General features: G+C 48.1%; 1 protein-coding gene across 3 annotated transcripts; it reads right to left on the bottom strand.

Annotated features, from left to right (window-relative positions):
• Positions 1-634: 634 nt before the first annotated feature.
• Positions 635-16,227, bottom strand: LOC309353189 (zinc finger protein 783-like). 3 transcript variants are annotated; one of them, XM_081882450.1, is made up of 6 exons: positions 16,108-16,227; positions 11,403-11,795; positions 10,062-10,188; positions 7,971-8,066; positions 6,740-6,853; positions 635-1,841 (listed from the first exon to the last, which is right to left on the bottom strand). In XM_081882450.1, the coding sequence occupies exons 1-6, from the start codon at positions 16,135-16,137 to the stop codon at positions 916-918; spliced, it is 1,686 nt and encodes a 561-aa protein (XP_081738576.1). In that variant the 5' UTR covers positions 16,138-16,227; the 3' UTR covers positions 635-915. The 3 variants fall into 3 exon arrangements, with proteins under 3 accessions (XP_081738576.1, XP_081738577.1, XP_081738575.1); XM_081882451.1 differs by having other exon boundaries at positions 11,403-11,792; XM_081882449.1 differs by lacking the exon at positions 16,108-16,227 and having other exon boundaries at positions 11,403-12,066.
• Between the last annotated feature and the right edge of the window lie 389 nt (positions 16,228-16,616).

The raw sequence follows: 16,616 nt of genomic DNA, 5'->3' as shown, positions 1-16,616 counted from the left end.
CAGACGCGCGGACGCGGGTTGCATTTGCTTCTGGATGCGAACGGGGCTCCGGAACGGATCCCGTTCGCATCCAGAGGTACCACTGTACAGGGTCAGACTATTGGCCCACACTGACCAACAGCAGCAATCCAAGGATTCAGATGGGGTCCTTTGTAAATAAACCTGGCGAATCCACCGCAGACTCAACCAGGGACCTTCCGCAATGAAAGCAGAAGCTCTACCGCTGAGCAACAACCTGTGTTATGTTTTATTGTCTCAAGTTGCTAGCCATTATGAATTTAAAAATTAAATTAAAAGTGGGGCATTACCTCCACCCACCACAATGAAACAAACCTCCCCGGCAGCTTCGTTAACTACAAACTGCTACGGAAGAGGGAGCAAGCTTGTCTTCTCCTGCTCTGGAGGGTAGGACTCGAACTCATGGCTTCACGTTTCTGCTGCGGAACGACCGCAAAACTTTGGCGCCAGTTTTGAGGGGATCCCAGATTTTGGGGTTCGTTGTTAACGAAGCTCTCCCCAGCTCCCTTTGCAGCTGCAGAGTTGGGAGAAAGATCGAGGGTTCCGAACCGAGGCCCACAAAACCTTTTTAGAAAAGGAATTTGTTTGAAGCAAGACACCGAGACGGCCATCAAGCGGGTTGAGGAAAGACACTTTACCACCAAGACTTAGCAAATGAAACAAGGAGGGCCAGTTTCGTTTTCTCGGCCTTGGCCAACGTCGAGAAAGTCGGCAGAAATCTTAATTTCCCCGCCTTTCGAAGTAACAAAATTGGTAACAGAAACCTTTCCGAGCCGCAGGCTTCGTTCTCCATCTCCAGCTCTGGCGACCGCAACGGTTCAGTCCACAACTGCTTCCCCAGCCTGCATTCCACTAAGTTCCAGCACCGGGCGCCCTGGCAGTGCCCAAAGTGAGCGTTTAAGGGGGGAACCGCTCCTGCCTGACGCGAGGCGCACCGCTGGCCTCCGCCCGTGTCTTTGCCCTGCCCCACTGGCTCCGGAAAGACCTCTGTCCCGAATGGCCGTCCAGCCAGGCATCTCCGCCTTCGTGGAGCCGCTGGTGCCCGACGAGATGTTGCTTGCGGGTGAAGCTCTTCTGGCAGAGCGGGCACTGGTACGGCCGCTCGCCGGTGTGCAGCCGCCCGTGGGTGGCGAGGTGCTCCTTGCGGATGAAGGTCTTGCCGCACTCGCCGCAGGCGTACGGCCGCTCGCCCGTGTGGATCATCTGGTGGCGCAGGAAGTTGGAGTGGTGGTTGAAGCTACGCCCGCACTCGCCGCAGATATAGGAGCCCGCCTTCGCCGCCAGGCCCGTCGCGGCCGCCGCGTGACTCCGCTGGTGCAGACGGAGATTGATCTTCAGGCGGAAGCTTTTGTTGCACTCGGAGCACGTGTGGGGCCGCTCGCCCGAGTGCCACAGCCGGTGCTTGCTGAGGCTCGCCGGGTGGGGGAAGCAGCGCCCGCACTCGGGGCAGGGGTACGCCTCGCCCCCCGGCTGCAGGCTCGAGGCGGGGCTCCCTTCGGGGGAGGCTCGGGGGTGCGTCCGCTGGTGCAGGGCGCGCTGCTCCTCATACAGGAAGCTCTTCCCGCAGTCGGCGCAGACGTACGGGGCCTCGCCAGGGAGGGCCCCCTCGGGCACGATGATGGTGGTGAAGTCTGCAAAGTCACTCCCGCACGCGGCCGGCTCCTCCAGGCTGCCACCGGAAGTCTGCCCGTCCACGCACGCCAGGCCCTCCTCGGGGAAGTGGAAGACAGCCTGGTCCAAGGCCTCTGGCAATGCACTGTACTGCGCCAGGTCCCCAGGCCTCACCTCTGGCCTGGCGGGCACCTGGGCAAAGAGGGTGGCATCTGTAGGGAGAGGGAAACCAGGTCAGAGGCAAAACGAGTTTGGGAAAATAAATTTTGGTGGAGATGATGGGGTGTGGGGTGAATTCATTTCCCCCAACTTTGCAGCAACAAAAGAATGGCCCTCCTAGTCCAGCATTCTGTTCTCGCATTGGCCAACCAGATGCAAGCAGGATTCGAACCCAAGAGCCCTGTCTTGTCCTGCGGTTTCCAGCAACTTGGATTCAGACGCAATGTCACCTCTGACTGTGGAGACAGAGCAAACCGATCCTGGCTAGTAGCCATCGATAGCATTCTCCTCCTCCGTGAATCTGTCCAGCCCTCTCTTAAAGCCATCCAAGTTGGTGGTCATTGCTGCCTCCTGTGGCAGGGAGTTCCACAGTTTAACAATGCTGCACAAAGGAGGACTTTCCTTTATCTGTCATGATTCTTCCAACAGCCAGCTTCATTGAATGTCCCTCGTACCTACAGGACTGCCTCTCCTGGTATGCCCCATGGAGGACCTTAACGTCCACAGATAACAACACTTTGGAGGTCCCAAGTCGCAAGGTGGTTAGATTGGTCTCAACTAGGGCCAGGGCCTTTTCAGCACTGGCCCCGACTTGGTGGAACGCTCTGTCCCAAGAGACCAGGGCCCTGCGGGACTTGACATCCTTCTGCAGGGCCTGCAAGACAGAGCTGTTCCGCCTGGCCTTTGGTTTGGACTCAGTCTGACTCTTATGTTTCCCTCCCCTTATGGTCTTGATTTATCAGCTACTTTTAAAATGGGGCTACATTTTAAGTTGCATTTTAACCTGTATTTTAAATTGGGTTTGTTTTTTCCCCTATTATGTTTTTCCTGTAATTTTACTGGTGCTGGCCGCCCTGAGCCCGGCTCTGGCTGGGGAGGGCGGGGTATAAATAAAATCTATTATGATTATGATTATTATGTCTTACAAGAGAGGGAAACAAACCTATCTCAAGGGCTGTTGAACAGAAGAGGTAGGAAGCTTGTTTTCTCCTTCTCTGGAGGGTAGGACTCGAACCCATGGCTTCAAGTTACAAGAAAGGAGATTCCGACTAAACATCAGAAAAAACTTTCTGGCAGTAAGAGCTGTTTGACAGTGGAACGGACTCCCTCAGGAGGTTATGGACCTTCCTTCCTTGGACGTTTTTGAGCAGAGGTTGGGTGGCCATCTGTCATGGATGCTTTAGATGAGATTCCTGCTGTCAGGGAACTGCCATCGGAGCCAGAGGCGGAGGGAAGGCTCCAGAGGGATGCCGGAGAGGGTCCCAGCAGGGAGAGAGGCAGCCCATCTGCTGGGGAAGGTAATCAGCGTAGCACCAGTGGAGAAGGGGGAAAGAAAGGGGAATCGGCGAGGGGCCTCCAGGACTCCTCGCCGGAGACCAGCGGGGAGAGCACGGGTCCTCCGCTGCCCACACCCTCCCTGCGCAGAAGACTTCCGCGCAGGGAGAGTAGGAGGAGACTTGGCGTCAAAGAACTTCTTTGCTGGAAGAAGTTCAAGAAACGCCCACTGACGGATTCTGCCAGCGACTGAGACAGCCACTGATGGGTGGCTGTCCGGACAGAAAGGGTTCACCCAGGTAACCCAGCCAGGTGTGGCGACAACTTACGCACGAGCAACCCCTATAACCATTACACCTGCATTTCAGGGGGTGGACTCGATGACCCTGGGGTCCCTTCCAATTCTACAATTTTATGGTGCTATGCTCTATCCATTTTCTCCATGCCACGTATAATTTCATAAGGATCCACCCTGTCGCCTCTTACTGGAGAGGGCTCTTGTGTTCGAATCCTGCTTGCAAAGTTTCCCGGTAGAGGGATCTGGTGGACCACAGTGAGAACAGGATGCTGCGACTAAAGATGAGGTGGTAAAATCAGCAATGATACGCTGGACTTAATATTGAAATGTGTGCATGGGAGAGATTGTGGAAAAAAAGATTTAAAATTTACATCATGTTATACGCCGAAAGAGAATTGCATGAAAACGATACAGGGGGCGGTATAGTAAACTAGCAAAATTGTATATATCGGAGACATATAACCTGCTGGAAATGGAAGGAAAATGAGGGTACCTTATGTGGTGGACGTGTAAATTAGCGAAAGACTACTGGGAGGTGATTTATAATGAAATGGGGGGGAAATGTTGAAAAAAAAATCATTAAAAAACCCCAGACGCCTTTTCACTAGGAATAATCAGTATAAGTACCAAAAGACAAGATAAATGATTTATGCCCCAGAGACCAGGAAGAAAAAAACCTTTAAGAAGGAATAGGGGAAATGGGTGGAATATATAAAAAACTATTGTAAACAGCTTAAAACGTTAGCAGGGTTGGAATAATCGAAGCAGAAACTGAAAAAGTGGAATAGAAAATGGCATGAAAAGAATAAGGAGGAATCAGAATACGCAGCAGAAAAAAAGGGAAAATGGAATTAACCACAGATTGTGGGGGGAGGGAAGTTGTTATATGAATTCATAATTGGTGCAAATGTTGTTAAATTGAAATAATACACACACACACACACACACACACACACACACACATATATATATATATATGCTTCAGGTTACATACTCGGCTAACCCAGAAATAGTGCTTCAGGTTAAGAACTTTGCTTCAGGATGAGAACAGAAATCGTGCTCTGGCAGCGCAGTGGCAGCAGGGAGCCCCATTAGCTAAAGTGGTGCTTCAGGTTAAGAACAGTTTCAGGTTAAGAACGGACCTCCGGAACGAATTAAGTACTTAACCCGAGGTACCACTGTGTATATATATATATATATATGCAGGTTTTGGTGTCCTCGGGTGTCTTCCCGTGTAAAAGTTGGGGTGTCTAGGCGACGTTTCGACGAGGTCTCACTCGTCATCTTCAGGCTGGTGCTTTCGGCTTCTTGTTACTGGAACAGAGCAAGATCTCAGTGTTTGAGTTCCTATAAATACTGTTGAGGGGGTGTGGTGTATAGCCTCCAATGTTCTGGGCAGAGAGGAAGTTCCCAGGCTAGTGTGCCTTTTCTTCTTTTGTTCCTTAATTGCTTGAGGGATATCTTGAGTGATTTCTTGAGTGATATCCTGAGTACCACTTAGGTGGGTCATTAGGTGTGGATTAGTTGCTAAAGTCTTTGTGTCTTGACCTCTTGAACTTTGTGAAGAGTTTTTCTGAGAAGATGGCTGTACTGCACTTAGTTGTGCTCTGGCTTGGCTTCGTGTATAGGGGCGAGCTGTGGTTTTGTGGCCTGTGTCAGCCAGATCTGTGTAGGGATTGCAGGGGGGTGCAGCATCCGGAGGTGCCACCATGGTTTGGCTACTGGATGGTGTCTGTAATTTATCTGTGGAGAGGGTCTGGGTTTGGGTCTGGTGTGGTTGATTGGTGATAGCGTTCTGTGTGCCTCTGGATCTGGTGTCAGTTTTTGTGGGGAGGGCTAATTTCCAGATGTCTGGCAAGCGGGATGTGTCGTCACGCTTGTTCATGTTGTGAGGGTGTTTCTCTATCTCGATGGCTTCCATGATTATTCTCTTGTGGTGATGTTCCATGTTAAAGAGCAATTTGGAATCTGCAAAATTAATTTCGTGTCCTGTTTCTTTCATGTGTTGGAAAAGAGAAAGAAACAGGACACGAAATTAATTTTGCAGATTCCAAATTGCTCTTTAACATGGAACATCACCACAAGAGAATAATCATGGAAGCCATCGAGATAGAGAAACACCCTCACAACATGAACAAGCGTGACGACACATCCCGCTTGCCAGACATCTGGAAATTAGCCCTCCCCACAAAAACTGACACCAGATCCAGAGGCACACAGAACGCCATCACCAATCAACCACACCAGACCCAAACCCAGACCCTCTCCACAGATAAATTACAGACACCATCCAGTAGCCAAACCATGGTGGCACCTCCGGATGCTGCACCCCCCTGCAATCCCTACACAGATCTGGCTGACACAGGCCACAAAACCACAGCTCGCCCCTATACACGAAGCCAAGCCAGAGCACAACTAAGTGCAGTACAGCCATCTTCTCAGAAAAACTCTTCACAAAGTTCAAGAGGTCAAGACACAAAGACTTTAGCAACTAATCCACACCTAATGACCCACCTAAGTGGTACTCAGGATATCACTCAAGAAATCACTCAAGATATCCCTCAAGTAATTAAGGAACAAAAGAAGAAAAGGCACACTAGCCTGGGAACTTCCTCTCTGCCCAGAACATTGGAGGCTATACACCACACCCCCTCAACAGTATTTATAGGAACTCAAACACTGAGATCCTGCTCTGTTCCAGTAACAAGAAGCCGAAAGCACCAGCCTGAAGATGACGAGTGAGACCTCGTCGAAACATCGCCTAGACACCCCAACTTTTACACGGGAAGACACCCGAGGACACCAAAACCTGCATTCCTGTACCCGTGAAAATCTACGAAAGCATATATATATATATATATATATATGTATATGTACTTCCTGGCCAGAGCCGCCCCAGTCCAATTCTGCCCCACTAGCAGGCTTCAACAGCTGGATGCACTTTGCAGCTGCACCAGTGCTGCTGCTGTCTCTTTTTAAAAAAATTAAATTAATTTCCAATATTTACTCTATATTATCACAGTTTTGCCAACTGTACAGATTCCAATTCTTATCAAAATAATTCCAATTAATCCCAAATTTATACAATTTAATCGAAGTGGATTTCCGCCCTCCTTGGTCCATGTTTTTTGTCCAGATCTTACATTGCTGTGGTTCATATTTTTAATTAGCATCTATGTGCTCCTGCGGCCTCTAGCCAGCTGATGGACTGAGCCTGCACAGGACGCTGATCAGCCACAGGGACATTTTGCCAAGAGGGGGCAAGGTGGGTCTGGAGTCCTCTCTTCAGAGGCACACTGGCCCCCATTTCGAACTCACCTGGGTTTTCGTCCGGGGGCGCCCCGCTTTCTCCCGAATCCCACTCGCCCACTACCGAAGGAACAATTTCCCGCTGGACGAGAGAGACAGTGTCATTTCTGGGTGCGGGGAATTCTGCATGCAAAGAGGGGAAAAGGACATTAATTGATATCCCCATGCCCATACATCGCGTTTTGTTTTACTCAAAGCAACTTACAATATTTCAAACCAGCCTTCCTCGGCCCTCCAGATGTTTTGAGACTACAATTCCCATCATTCCCTGACCACTGGTCCTGCTGGCTAGGGATCATGGGAGTTGTAGGCCATTTTTTTTAAAAAAAGAATATAAACTACAATTCTGCTTAAAAGCAGATTAAACATCCCCCACACAAAAAAGACAATAGAGAAGCCAATGACCTGATGAAAAAGGAATGTTTTTGCCCGGAGCTGAAAGATATGTAATGGTGGCAACAGGCAACACTCCCTGAGAGAGCATTTCACACATGGGGAGCTACCAGCTACCAGTCAAAAGGCCCCGTTCTCGTCTTGCCACCCTCCGGACCTCTCGTTGAGCGATCACACGAAGGAGGACCTCAGATGACAATAAACTTTATCCCGGGATAAATCTTCCTTGTGGCTATGTCAATGGTAGACCACACTAGTAAGGCAACAGATGGTTTTATATCAAAATCTCCAGTTCCAAGCAAGGGAAACCAAAATGCTCTGCTAAGCCTCACGCTAAGAAGTTGCAGCAGGAGTTGGGAACCTTTGCCAGTTCATTGGCTGCATTTCCTTCTGGACAACTATGCCAGGCAGAGGCCAACTCCGGCCCTCCAGATGTTTGGGACTACAATTCCCATCATCCCTGACCACCGGTCCTGTTAGCCAGGGATGATGGGAAATGTAGTCCCAAACACCTGGAGGGCCGAGTTTGCCTATGCCTGAACTATGCCAACGAATCTTCATTGAGTTTTAAAATTTGTTTTAACAAATGAACATCAGATTTAATACATAATTCAAAAGTCAACTTCCCACCATTCTAAGCTGCATTCCACTTCTATCCATTCCACAATTCTTTTCATTACTGTTACAGTTGTGCCTTGGAAGTCGAATGGAATCCGTTCTGGAAGTCGAGATAGGAAGCTTCAGAACCTCCAGGTAAATTGACCATTAAGGGTTTAATCAATTGGTTCCATGATTTCTCCCCCTTCCCAGCTCACGGAGGGAAGAAATCCCAACTCTCTTAACCCACCTGGGCCAATGCTCCTAGGAGCCTCTTCGTCCTCAGCTGTCTGCTCCTGCCCACCTTCGATCCGGGTCAGCAGGTCGGGCTTGGCAATGGCGTAATCTGAGGAGGAAGGGAAGAAAGGCAAGACCAAAGAATTACTGTATTTTTCGCTCCATAAGATGCACCTGACCATAAGACGCACCTAGTTTTTAGAGGAGGAAAGCCCTATTTTTTGGGCTATCAGCTCAAATTTGTGCAGCTTCTTTTGCAAAGGGGAAAAGGCCCGTTTTTTGAGGATCAGCTCAAAGTTGTTGAGCTTACTTTGCAAAGGGGGAAAAAATCCTGTTTTTATTTGGTTCAACTCACAGTTCTGCAGCTTCTTTAGGAAAGGAAAGGGAGCCGTTTCTACCGTTGCCAGACAGATAATCTAATAAGCCAGTCCCATGTCGCTGGGGAGACAAACGGCCTCCGTCTGCAGAACCTTCTACAATGGAGGCCTGGGCAAGGGAGCCAGCGACCGACCACATTTTCGCTCCATAAGACGCACAAACATTTCCCCTTACTTTTTAGGAGGAAAAAAGTGAGTCTTAGGGAGCGAAAAATACGGTACTTATCCCATGACGGTCCTCAGAGAGAACGGGGCACCCTAAGGTTTCTAAGGGTTATGGATTCCTTCTCAAATCAAGTTTCTAGCCCTCATGTTTGCCGACAAAAACCTGGCAGGGTCCGGAGGATTTGCAGTGACCCAAGCAAGGGCTAGTGTTGGCTACTAGCCACAATGGCTCCGCTCTGCTGCCACAGCCTGTGGGAAACCCGCAATCAGGATTCGAACACAAGAGCCCTCTCGCCTCCTGCGGTTCCCAGCAACTGATATTCAGAAGCATGTCTGCCTACGGCCGTGCAGGGAGAGCGTAGCCATCCTGGATAGGATCCATCGACAGCCTGCACCTCCTCCGCGAATTTGTCAAATCCCAGCTTTGGATAAAGATAAAGAAGGGACGTTCTTTCATCAGTGGTGGGAATGTAAGAAAGTGAAAAGCTTTTGGGAAATGATATATAATGAGATGAAAAAAATGTTAAGATATACTTTTGTGAAAAAACCCGAAGCTTTTCTTTTAGGTATTGTAGGAAAGGACATAAGAAGAAAGGACTGTAAGCTTTTCCAATATGCTGTAACGGCAGCCAGAATCCTGTTGGCCCAGAAGTGGAAACAAGAGGAGATACCGACGATAGAAGAATGGAGATCAAAATTGATAGACTATGCGGAATTGGACAAATTAACTGGGAAAATTAGATATACTAAAGACCAAAAGTTCATCGAGGACTGGGGAAAATTTGTGGATTATCTGAAAAACATATGTGGTGTAAATACAACGCTAGTGGGATTTCAAGAGGCACTGTAAAAAATAAATAAGTATTGTTTACTAGAAATAATGGGAGTAAGGAGGAACAATGGCAATACGAAAGAAGGGAATGTGTATTAAAGGTATAAACATGGATGATTGTCAGAGACGCTGAAGGAAGTCCAAAACAGTCATAATTTGTTGTATTCGGGATAATATGTATAACTGGATGAAAACTAATAAAATTTATTTTTTTTTTAAATCCCAGCTTTGGAAAAATATATATTAACAAAGCTGTATTTGATGGATGAAAGTACATGATGTTCGACATGGCTGAGAATAGTGGACCCAGGGACAAAGAATTATGAGGCGTTTAAAACGAGATGTGGAAAATATGGAAACAACATGGAGAAGCAGGACTAAGATGTGGAGATTTGCTTCAGAGATCCAGACCGTGGGGAGCTCCGAAAAATTAATAAATATAATTTGGACTATAATTTGGTCTTTTTTATTTTAGCTTTTTTATTTTAATTGAAGTATTATGATTGGATATATTCATTGGGTGTTTTTTTATTAGAAAATAAAAATGATTTTAAAAAAAGAGAATTTATCAAATCCTCTTGTACAGCCCTCCCAAGTTGGTGACCATCTCTGACTCCTGTGACAGGGAGTTCCACAGTTTAACTAGGTGCTGCGTGAATAAGGATTTCTTTTTTTCCCCCTGCCCTGAATCTTACGATAACCGGCCTTGCTGCTTTAGGGTTCTCTTTACCCAGTGAGACCAGAGATTCGTAGTTCCCCTTCATGACGTTCTTGTAGAGCTCCCTCTGGTCTTCGTCCAGGTTCCCCCACTCTTCCTCTGAGAAGCAAACAGAGACCTCGTCGAAGGTTACCGGCACCTGTGAGGGCATGTAAAACAAATGAATGAATAAATAAATAAATGGGGGCGTCTTCACCTTTAGGCGCTAGGCAAATACGTTCCTTTTTAACCAGGCCTTTGGTTGATCTGATGGACATCCTATGCCCTTTTAAAATGTGTTGTTTTTTTGTTGGGGGACTATTGGGTTGTTGTTTTTATTTTTATTATGTATTTTGTGGTTTTATATATTGATTTTATTCTGTGAACCCCCAGGTAGAGGGCAGTATATAAATTTAATAAATAAAACAAATGCTAACCAGCCATGAAAGAGGAATGAAGGGGCCAGGTATGCCTCCCTAAAGAGAGCATTCTCCAAACAGGCAGCCACTGCAGAAAAGGCCCTGTTTTTGTGTTGACACCCTCCGGACCTCTCAGGGAGAGGGGCCTCAGATGACAATCGCAGGGTCCAGGTCGGTTCAAATGGAGCAGGTTCACTCGAACCACACTGCCTCTCTCGTGCTAACCCAATAAGGCAAAGGGCTGCTTACTTGGGGAACTCCCCGCAGCAGAAAACACTGAGGTCCATCTCCGAGGGCCTTCTGGCAGTTCCCTCGCTGCGAGAAGTGAGGTTACAGGGAACCAGGCAGAGGGCCTTTTCGGTGGTGACACCTGCCCTGTGGAACACCCTCCCAGCAGATGTCAAGGGAATAAACAACTACCTGACTTTTACATCTCAAGACAGACGTGTTTAGGGAAGTTTTTAATATTTGATGTTTTATTGTGTTTTTAATCTGTTGGGAGCTGCCCAGAGTGGCTGGGTAAACCCAGCAGAATGGGTGGGGTATAAATATTAATTACTATTAATTATTATTATTATTATCCCTGTAATAACTTGGCAATAACCACTGGCAATTTTATTCCGCCAGTAGATGCTTGGGTTGCGAACATGATCCATGTGGGATGCACGTTCGCAACCTGCAGCGTTCGCAACCCGCAGCTGCGTGTCTGCGCAATTCTGTTGCAATTCGGCACTTCCGCGCATGCGCAAAACGTGATTTAGCGCTTCTGTGCATGCGCGACTGCCGGAACCCGGAAGTAACCCGTTCCGGTACTTCCAGGTTTCGGAGCGTCCGTAACCCGGCCAGATGGGTGGGCTACAAATAATAAATTATTATTATATCAGCAAAGCCTCTGGCTATATATAGCTCTTCCCCTGGATGAAGCTCTACCTCTGTGTGAATCTCCGCTGCTTACCTTGGGGGTTTCCCCCCTGGATCCTGGGGGCAGGCGGAGGATCCAGAAGTTTCGGTTCTTGAGCAGGTTCTCCATGTTCTCCAGCCTCCTCTGGAGCTGCCCGTATTCCTGGATGAGGGTCCCCAGCGCGTCCAGGTGGTGGCTGAACTCCGCCATGGCTTTCTCCGTCCCGGACAGCTTCTTCTCAGCCAGACCCGCCCTCCGCTCCAGTGCCAGCAGCCGCCCAGCGTGGACGTCCACCTTCCTCTCCACCGCTTGCATTGCGGCCACCATCGTCCAGAGGGAGATCTCAGCGGCTGGCCGGCCGGCAGCATCGCCGCAGCTCCGCTTGGGGAGGAAGCAAGGGTGCACCGGGGTGGGCTGCCGGGGTCCCCTGCCCCATTCCAAGTCCTGCTGGCAAAGACAGGAAGGGAAGATACTCAGAGGCAGCGGCAGAATCATAGCTGTCAACCGTCCCTTATTTGGCGGGAAACTCCCTTATACCAGCGCCGTGTCCCGCTGCTGTCCCGGATTGATGATGTCCCTTAAATTTCCCGGGTTTCATGCTCGTCCGGCTCGGGAGGGAAGCAGCGGCTCGGGGTCCTCTGCCGCGAGAGAGAGCACACACACGAGCTGCCGCGTCTCCATCTCTCCCTTTTCCCCCTCATGGGCGCGTCGTGAGGAGACAGGTGGCGGCGGGCAGGCAGCCCCTCTCTTGCGAGACTTCCGCCGCGCTGCCAGGGGAAGCCGGAGGCAGCAGAGGCGGCGGTGTGAGGGAGGAGGCAGAGGAGGGGATGGGGAGAGACGCAGAAGGGCGGCGCTTCAGCGGCCGCCATGGGACCGCAACTGCCTCATGCCGGGCTCGCGGGCGAGAGTCTCCCTCCCTCTCTCTGGGGCGGGGAAGGGCCGATGGAACTCCTCGCACCAGGACGATGGCAGCCCCGACATGCTGCTTAGCATCCCCTCTGACCAGTGCGGCATCTTAATGTAGTGATTCCCCCCTCTCCATCCCTTCCATAACTCTGTTTTTATAAATCCTTTGTCCATCCACAGTTCAAATTTTTACAAGTTTTCTGTCAATCCTACCAGTGTATGTAACTCTTTACAATAGCTTTTCAACTAAATTATAAACTTTCCCCATTCTTTATTAAAGAGGTCCTCTTCCTGGTTTCTAATTCTGCCTGTGAGCTTTGCCATCTCGACGTCGTTCATCCGTTTTGTCTGCCCCTCTTCTTTGGTGGGAGTTGTAGACCCTTAGGATCATCTAGTCCAACTCCCTGCAAAACACAGTCAGTGGCAGCCAAAGCAGCATGGCTCCATCAGTGCCGGATTTCTGTATAAGCTAAGCCAAAATCCCTTATTTTAGCTGCTGATCCCTTATTTTCAAGGCTGCTGGCCCCTTATTTTCAAATCTGTAAGTTGACAACTATGGGCAGAATCAAACGACAGTTACGTAATGGACTGAAAAAACTGAATAATATTATAATTTTAGAATACCTAACTGTGAAGATACATAGAATGAAAGGTCAGTGAGAAAGGGGAGGATTGGTTTGAGAAGATATTGAATGATTTGAGTAGGTTTGAACAATTTGGGGCAATTAAAATGTTAAAAGTTATGAAGATTGGAAGAAATTTAAGGAATATTAAGGCAAATATTATAATACAACCTAAGCTGAAATGCTTGCAAGTACCAAACTGGCCTAGGATTAAAATATGTTGAATCGTATAATGGTATGGATTGAGAAACTATGAAAAGGAAGGAAGATAGTAATTTGAATAAAGTGGATATTGGAAAATTGCTACAATGAGACTGAATGAAACTCAGGGAGGATTCGAGGAAGTTGCTTAGCAATGGAAATCAAATTGGATTTTTAATAGTAAGATGTTTTATATGTTTGTTTGTTATTCTTTTTTAATATGCTTTTTATTTTTTGTGTGTTTGTCATAAATTTGGAAAATTAATTTAAAAAATGGAAAAAATGTGAAATGTTAAATAAACCTTGCGGAAGGAAGAGTGTTAAGGTATATAGAAGTGTACATATGGTTGATTTGAATAAGTTATTATTGAATATTATTGAGTATGTATTCTGTATATTATTGAATATTGTATACCCAATCTATCACCAGCCTGGGGGGTTTCACTGTTTGTGTTTTGGTGGTTAGTAAAAAATTATATATATATATATGTGTGTGTGTGTGTGTGTGTGTGTATTATATATTTTAAAAAAGACAGTTACGAAAAGGGCACCAAGGGTGTCAGAAGTGTTCTTTATCTTCTTAACTTTCCCCTCTCTTTTAAATCTTTTTCTATTCCCTTTTCTCTATCTCTTCCTTCCCTTTTTCCTCTCTCTCTTTTGCCTTTAAATTAATGCTTTATTTTGGACAAAAGAAAAGATGTTTGATAATAATCTTAGTATTTTTCTTTACAAACCCTAATAAAATAAATTATTTTAAAAAAAGAAGAGTTCAGGCTTTTAAGAATTCGAATATTTAAAGGGCTGTCACGTGGAAGAAGGAGCAAGCTGGTTTTCTTCTGCTTTGTGCAGGGGACCTAGAGCAGTGGAGCCAATTCAAAATCTTTAAGGTCCCACAAGGAACTGTGGAACTCCCTGCCCATTGAAATCAGGCAGGTGCCTTTTCAGCAGCTGTTTGGTCTAGGCTAGCCTATCCAGACAAGTGCAATGTTGACAGTGCCTATAATCTACTTTTTAGCTTCTTGCTGATTTTCAATATCATTCGTTTGAATGTTTTGAATAGCTGTTTTTTTAAAACTGTTATTCACTGAAATGTCAATGTTTTATTGTTTCTATGAGCATTTTTGAGGTTTCAATTCCAATCAAGTGGTATATAAACCTTGAGAAATAAATACTGTAAATAAAAAACAGCTGTTAGTTTTTGTTGCTACACTTATGAACGAGAGCCCACTTCTAATTGCAGGAGAGGAGGCAAAATTTGTTCTGGTGCTTCCCTTTTGAAAAGTGCATTTTCTCTGGCAAATAACTCTACGGTCACGGCTACTCAGGAGCCACATCCAAAGAGTTCAGTGGGGCTTACTCCCAGGTAAGTGTGTCTATAGGCTAGCAGATTAAGTGACCTCTAAATTATACTGTCTGAGGGACACGGGTGGCGCTGTGGGTTAAACCACAGAGCCTAGGACTTGCCGATCAGAAGGTCAGCGGTTCGAATCCCCATGATGGGGTGAGTTCCTGTTGCTCGGTCCCTGCTCCTGCCAACCTAGCAGTTCGAAAGCACGCCAGTGCAAGTAGAGAAATAGGTACCACTCCAGCAGGAAGGTGAACGGCGTTTCCGTGCGCTGCTCTGGTTCGCCAGAAGCGGCTTAGTCATGCTGGCCACATGACCCGGAAGCTGTACGCTGGCTCCCTCGGCCAGTAAAGCGAGATGAGCGCTGCAACCCCAGAGTCGGTCACAACTGGACCTAACGGTCAGGGGTCCCTTTACCTTAAATTATACTGTTGGTTGTGTATATAGCAAAACCCAGTGTTTGTACTGTGTATTTGGGGTCCATGGACTGGAATAAAGCGTTCTCTGTGTGTGCAAAAGCCAGCGTGGTTCGGTGGTTGCAATACTGCGCTATGACCTGCGAGACCAGGGTTCAAATCTCCCCTCAGCTATGACGCTTGGACAGACTGCCTCTTGGCCATGCCTACCCCCCAGGATTGTTGTGAGGATAAACTATATTATTATTATTATTATTATTATTATTATTATTATTATTATTATTTCCCGAGCCACTCTGGGCAGCTTCCAAACTGGAGAGAAGGAGAATTATGCATGCCACCATGGAAGAATTGCCTTGGCAGACGTAAACGTAGAATTTGCACAATTTGCAGCGCTTGAGTGTCTGCTTTTTCTGTGCCAAGGAGAAGGATGGGGAGAAACGAGTGCCCCCCCCAAAAGGAGCCCCCACTCGCAGCCCCTGCCCAGGAGCCGCCAGCAGCCACCCAAGTCACCAACCACCCGGCGCTTTGTGCATGCACCGCAGAAAGTGCAAAAACCACCCCCAGCTTCTGGGAGCCGCTACACCAGGCACCCCCAAACTCAGCCCTCCAGCTGTTTGGGGACTACAACTCCCATCATCCCTAGCTAACAGGACCAGCTGTCAGGGATGATTGGAACTGTAGTCCCAAAACAGCTGGAGGCCACACCTGTCAACTTTTCCCTTTTCTTGCAGGGAATCCTATTCGGAATAAGGTAATTTGTTTAGGGAAGTTTTTAATATTTAACGCTGTACTGTTCTTAACACTGGATTGGGAGCCGCCCAGAGTGGCTGGGGAAACTCAGCCAGATGGGCGAGGTATCAATAAATTATTATTATTATTATTATTATTATTATTATTATTATTATTATTATTAATTATTATTATTATTATTACCCTTGAAAAAAGGGAAACGTTGACAGCTGTGCTGGAGGGCAGAGTTTGGGGGTGCCTGCCCTACACCAAGGAAACGGAGAGAGGGGTGGTGGCAACGCAGGGAAGACCTCCCCTCCCGGATCGTCCCCCCAAAACGCGTGTGCCTCTGGGGTCGTGCAGAGCGCGCGCGCGCCCCTGCCCCATGCAATCCAGGCATGGAGGGCGGGGCGCGGGATTTCCCCGCAAACCTTGAGCGCCCCGGAGCCTTTTATTTTTCTCTCTCCCCCCCCCAAAAAAAAATCCCGCAATCCGCTTATTTGCAAGGAAAATTAACCCCTTCCTCCCCGCCCTACCTGCGCAGGAGGATCCCATTCAGCGGCCATCGCAAGCGGGCAGGTGGGCTGGATCCGTCCGGAGAAGCTGCCGGAAAGAAGGAAGGAGGGAAGGGAGGAGGGAAGCCCCGGAATCAGAAGGCGGAGAGGGGTCCGCCGTCCGCCGGGGGCAGAAGGGAAGAGGAGGAGCCGCGCACCCGCAGCAGAGGCAGGAGCGACGGAGCCAGGCGGCGCCCGGTCGCCTCCATCCATCCTTCTGCGGGAGGCAGCGCAGACGCAGTCCCCACCTGGGTCGGGGAGGGGATCAGCCAGCCCCAGTGGCCCCGGGACGGGGAAGCACTCTGCACATGCTCGGGAGGGGTGCGCCCTGGCTTTCTACCTGGACCCTGAGGTCCAGCACGGGCGGGGGGGGGGACGTCTATTGGGTGGTTGTTTTTATTATGTATTTTGTGGTTTTATATCTTGATTTTATTCTGTGAACCCCAGGTATATATAGGGCGGTATATAAATTTAAGAAATAAAACAAATGC

This window comes from Podarcis melisellensis (genome assembly GCF_964234715.1).
Source record: "Podarcis melisellensis genome assembly, chromosome: 12".
Classification (NCBI taxonomy): Eukaryota; Metazoa; Chordata; class Lepidosauria; order Squamata; family Lacertidae; genus Podarcis; species Podarcis melisellensis.
Note: the sequence above shows the minus strand (reverse complement) of the source record. Positions and strands in the feature narration are given on the sequence as shown.

Bases quoted from the DNA above. Each gene is read 5' to 3' on its own strand.
- LOC309353189 (XM_081882449.1), bottom strand. From the start codon at position 11,843: ATGATTCTGCCGCTGCCTCTGAGTATCTTCCCTTCCTGTCTTTGCCAG. The intron at 10,189-11,402 runs GTAAGCAGCGGA...ATGCCCTCACAG, and splicing joins CCAGGGGGGAAACCCCCAAG to GTGCCGGTAACCTTCGACGA. The intron at 8,067-10,061 runs GTAAAGAGAACC...CTTCCTCCTCAG, and splicing joins CGAATCTCTGGTCTCACTGG to ATTACGCCATTGCCAAGCCC.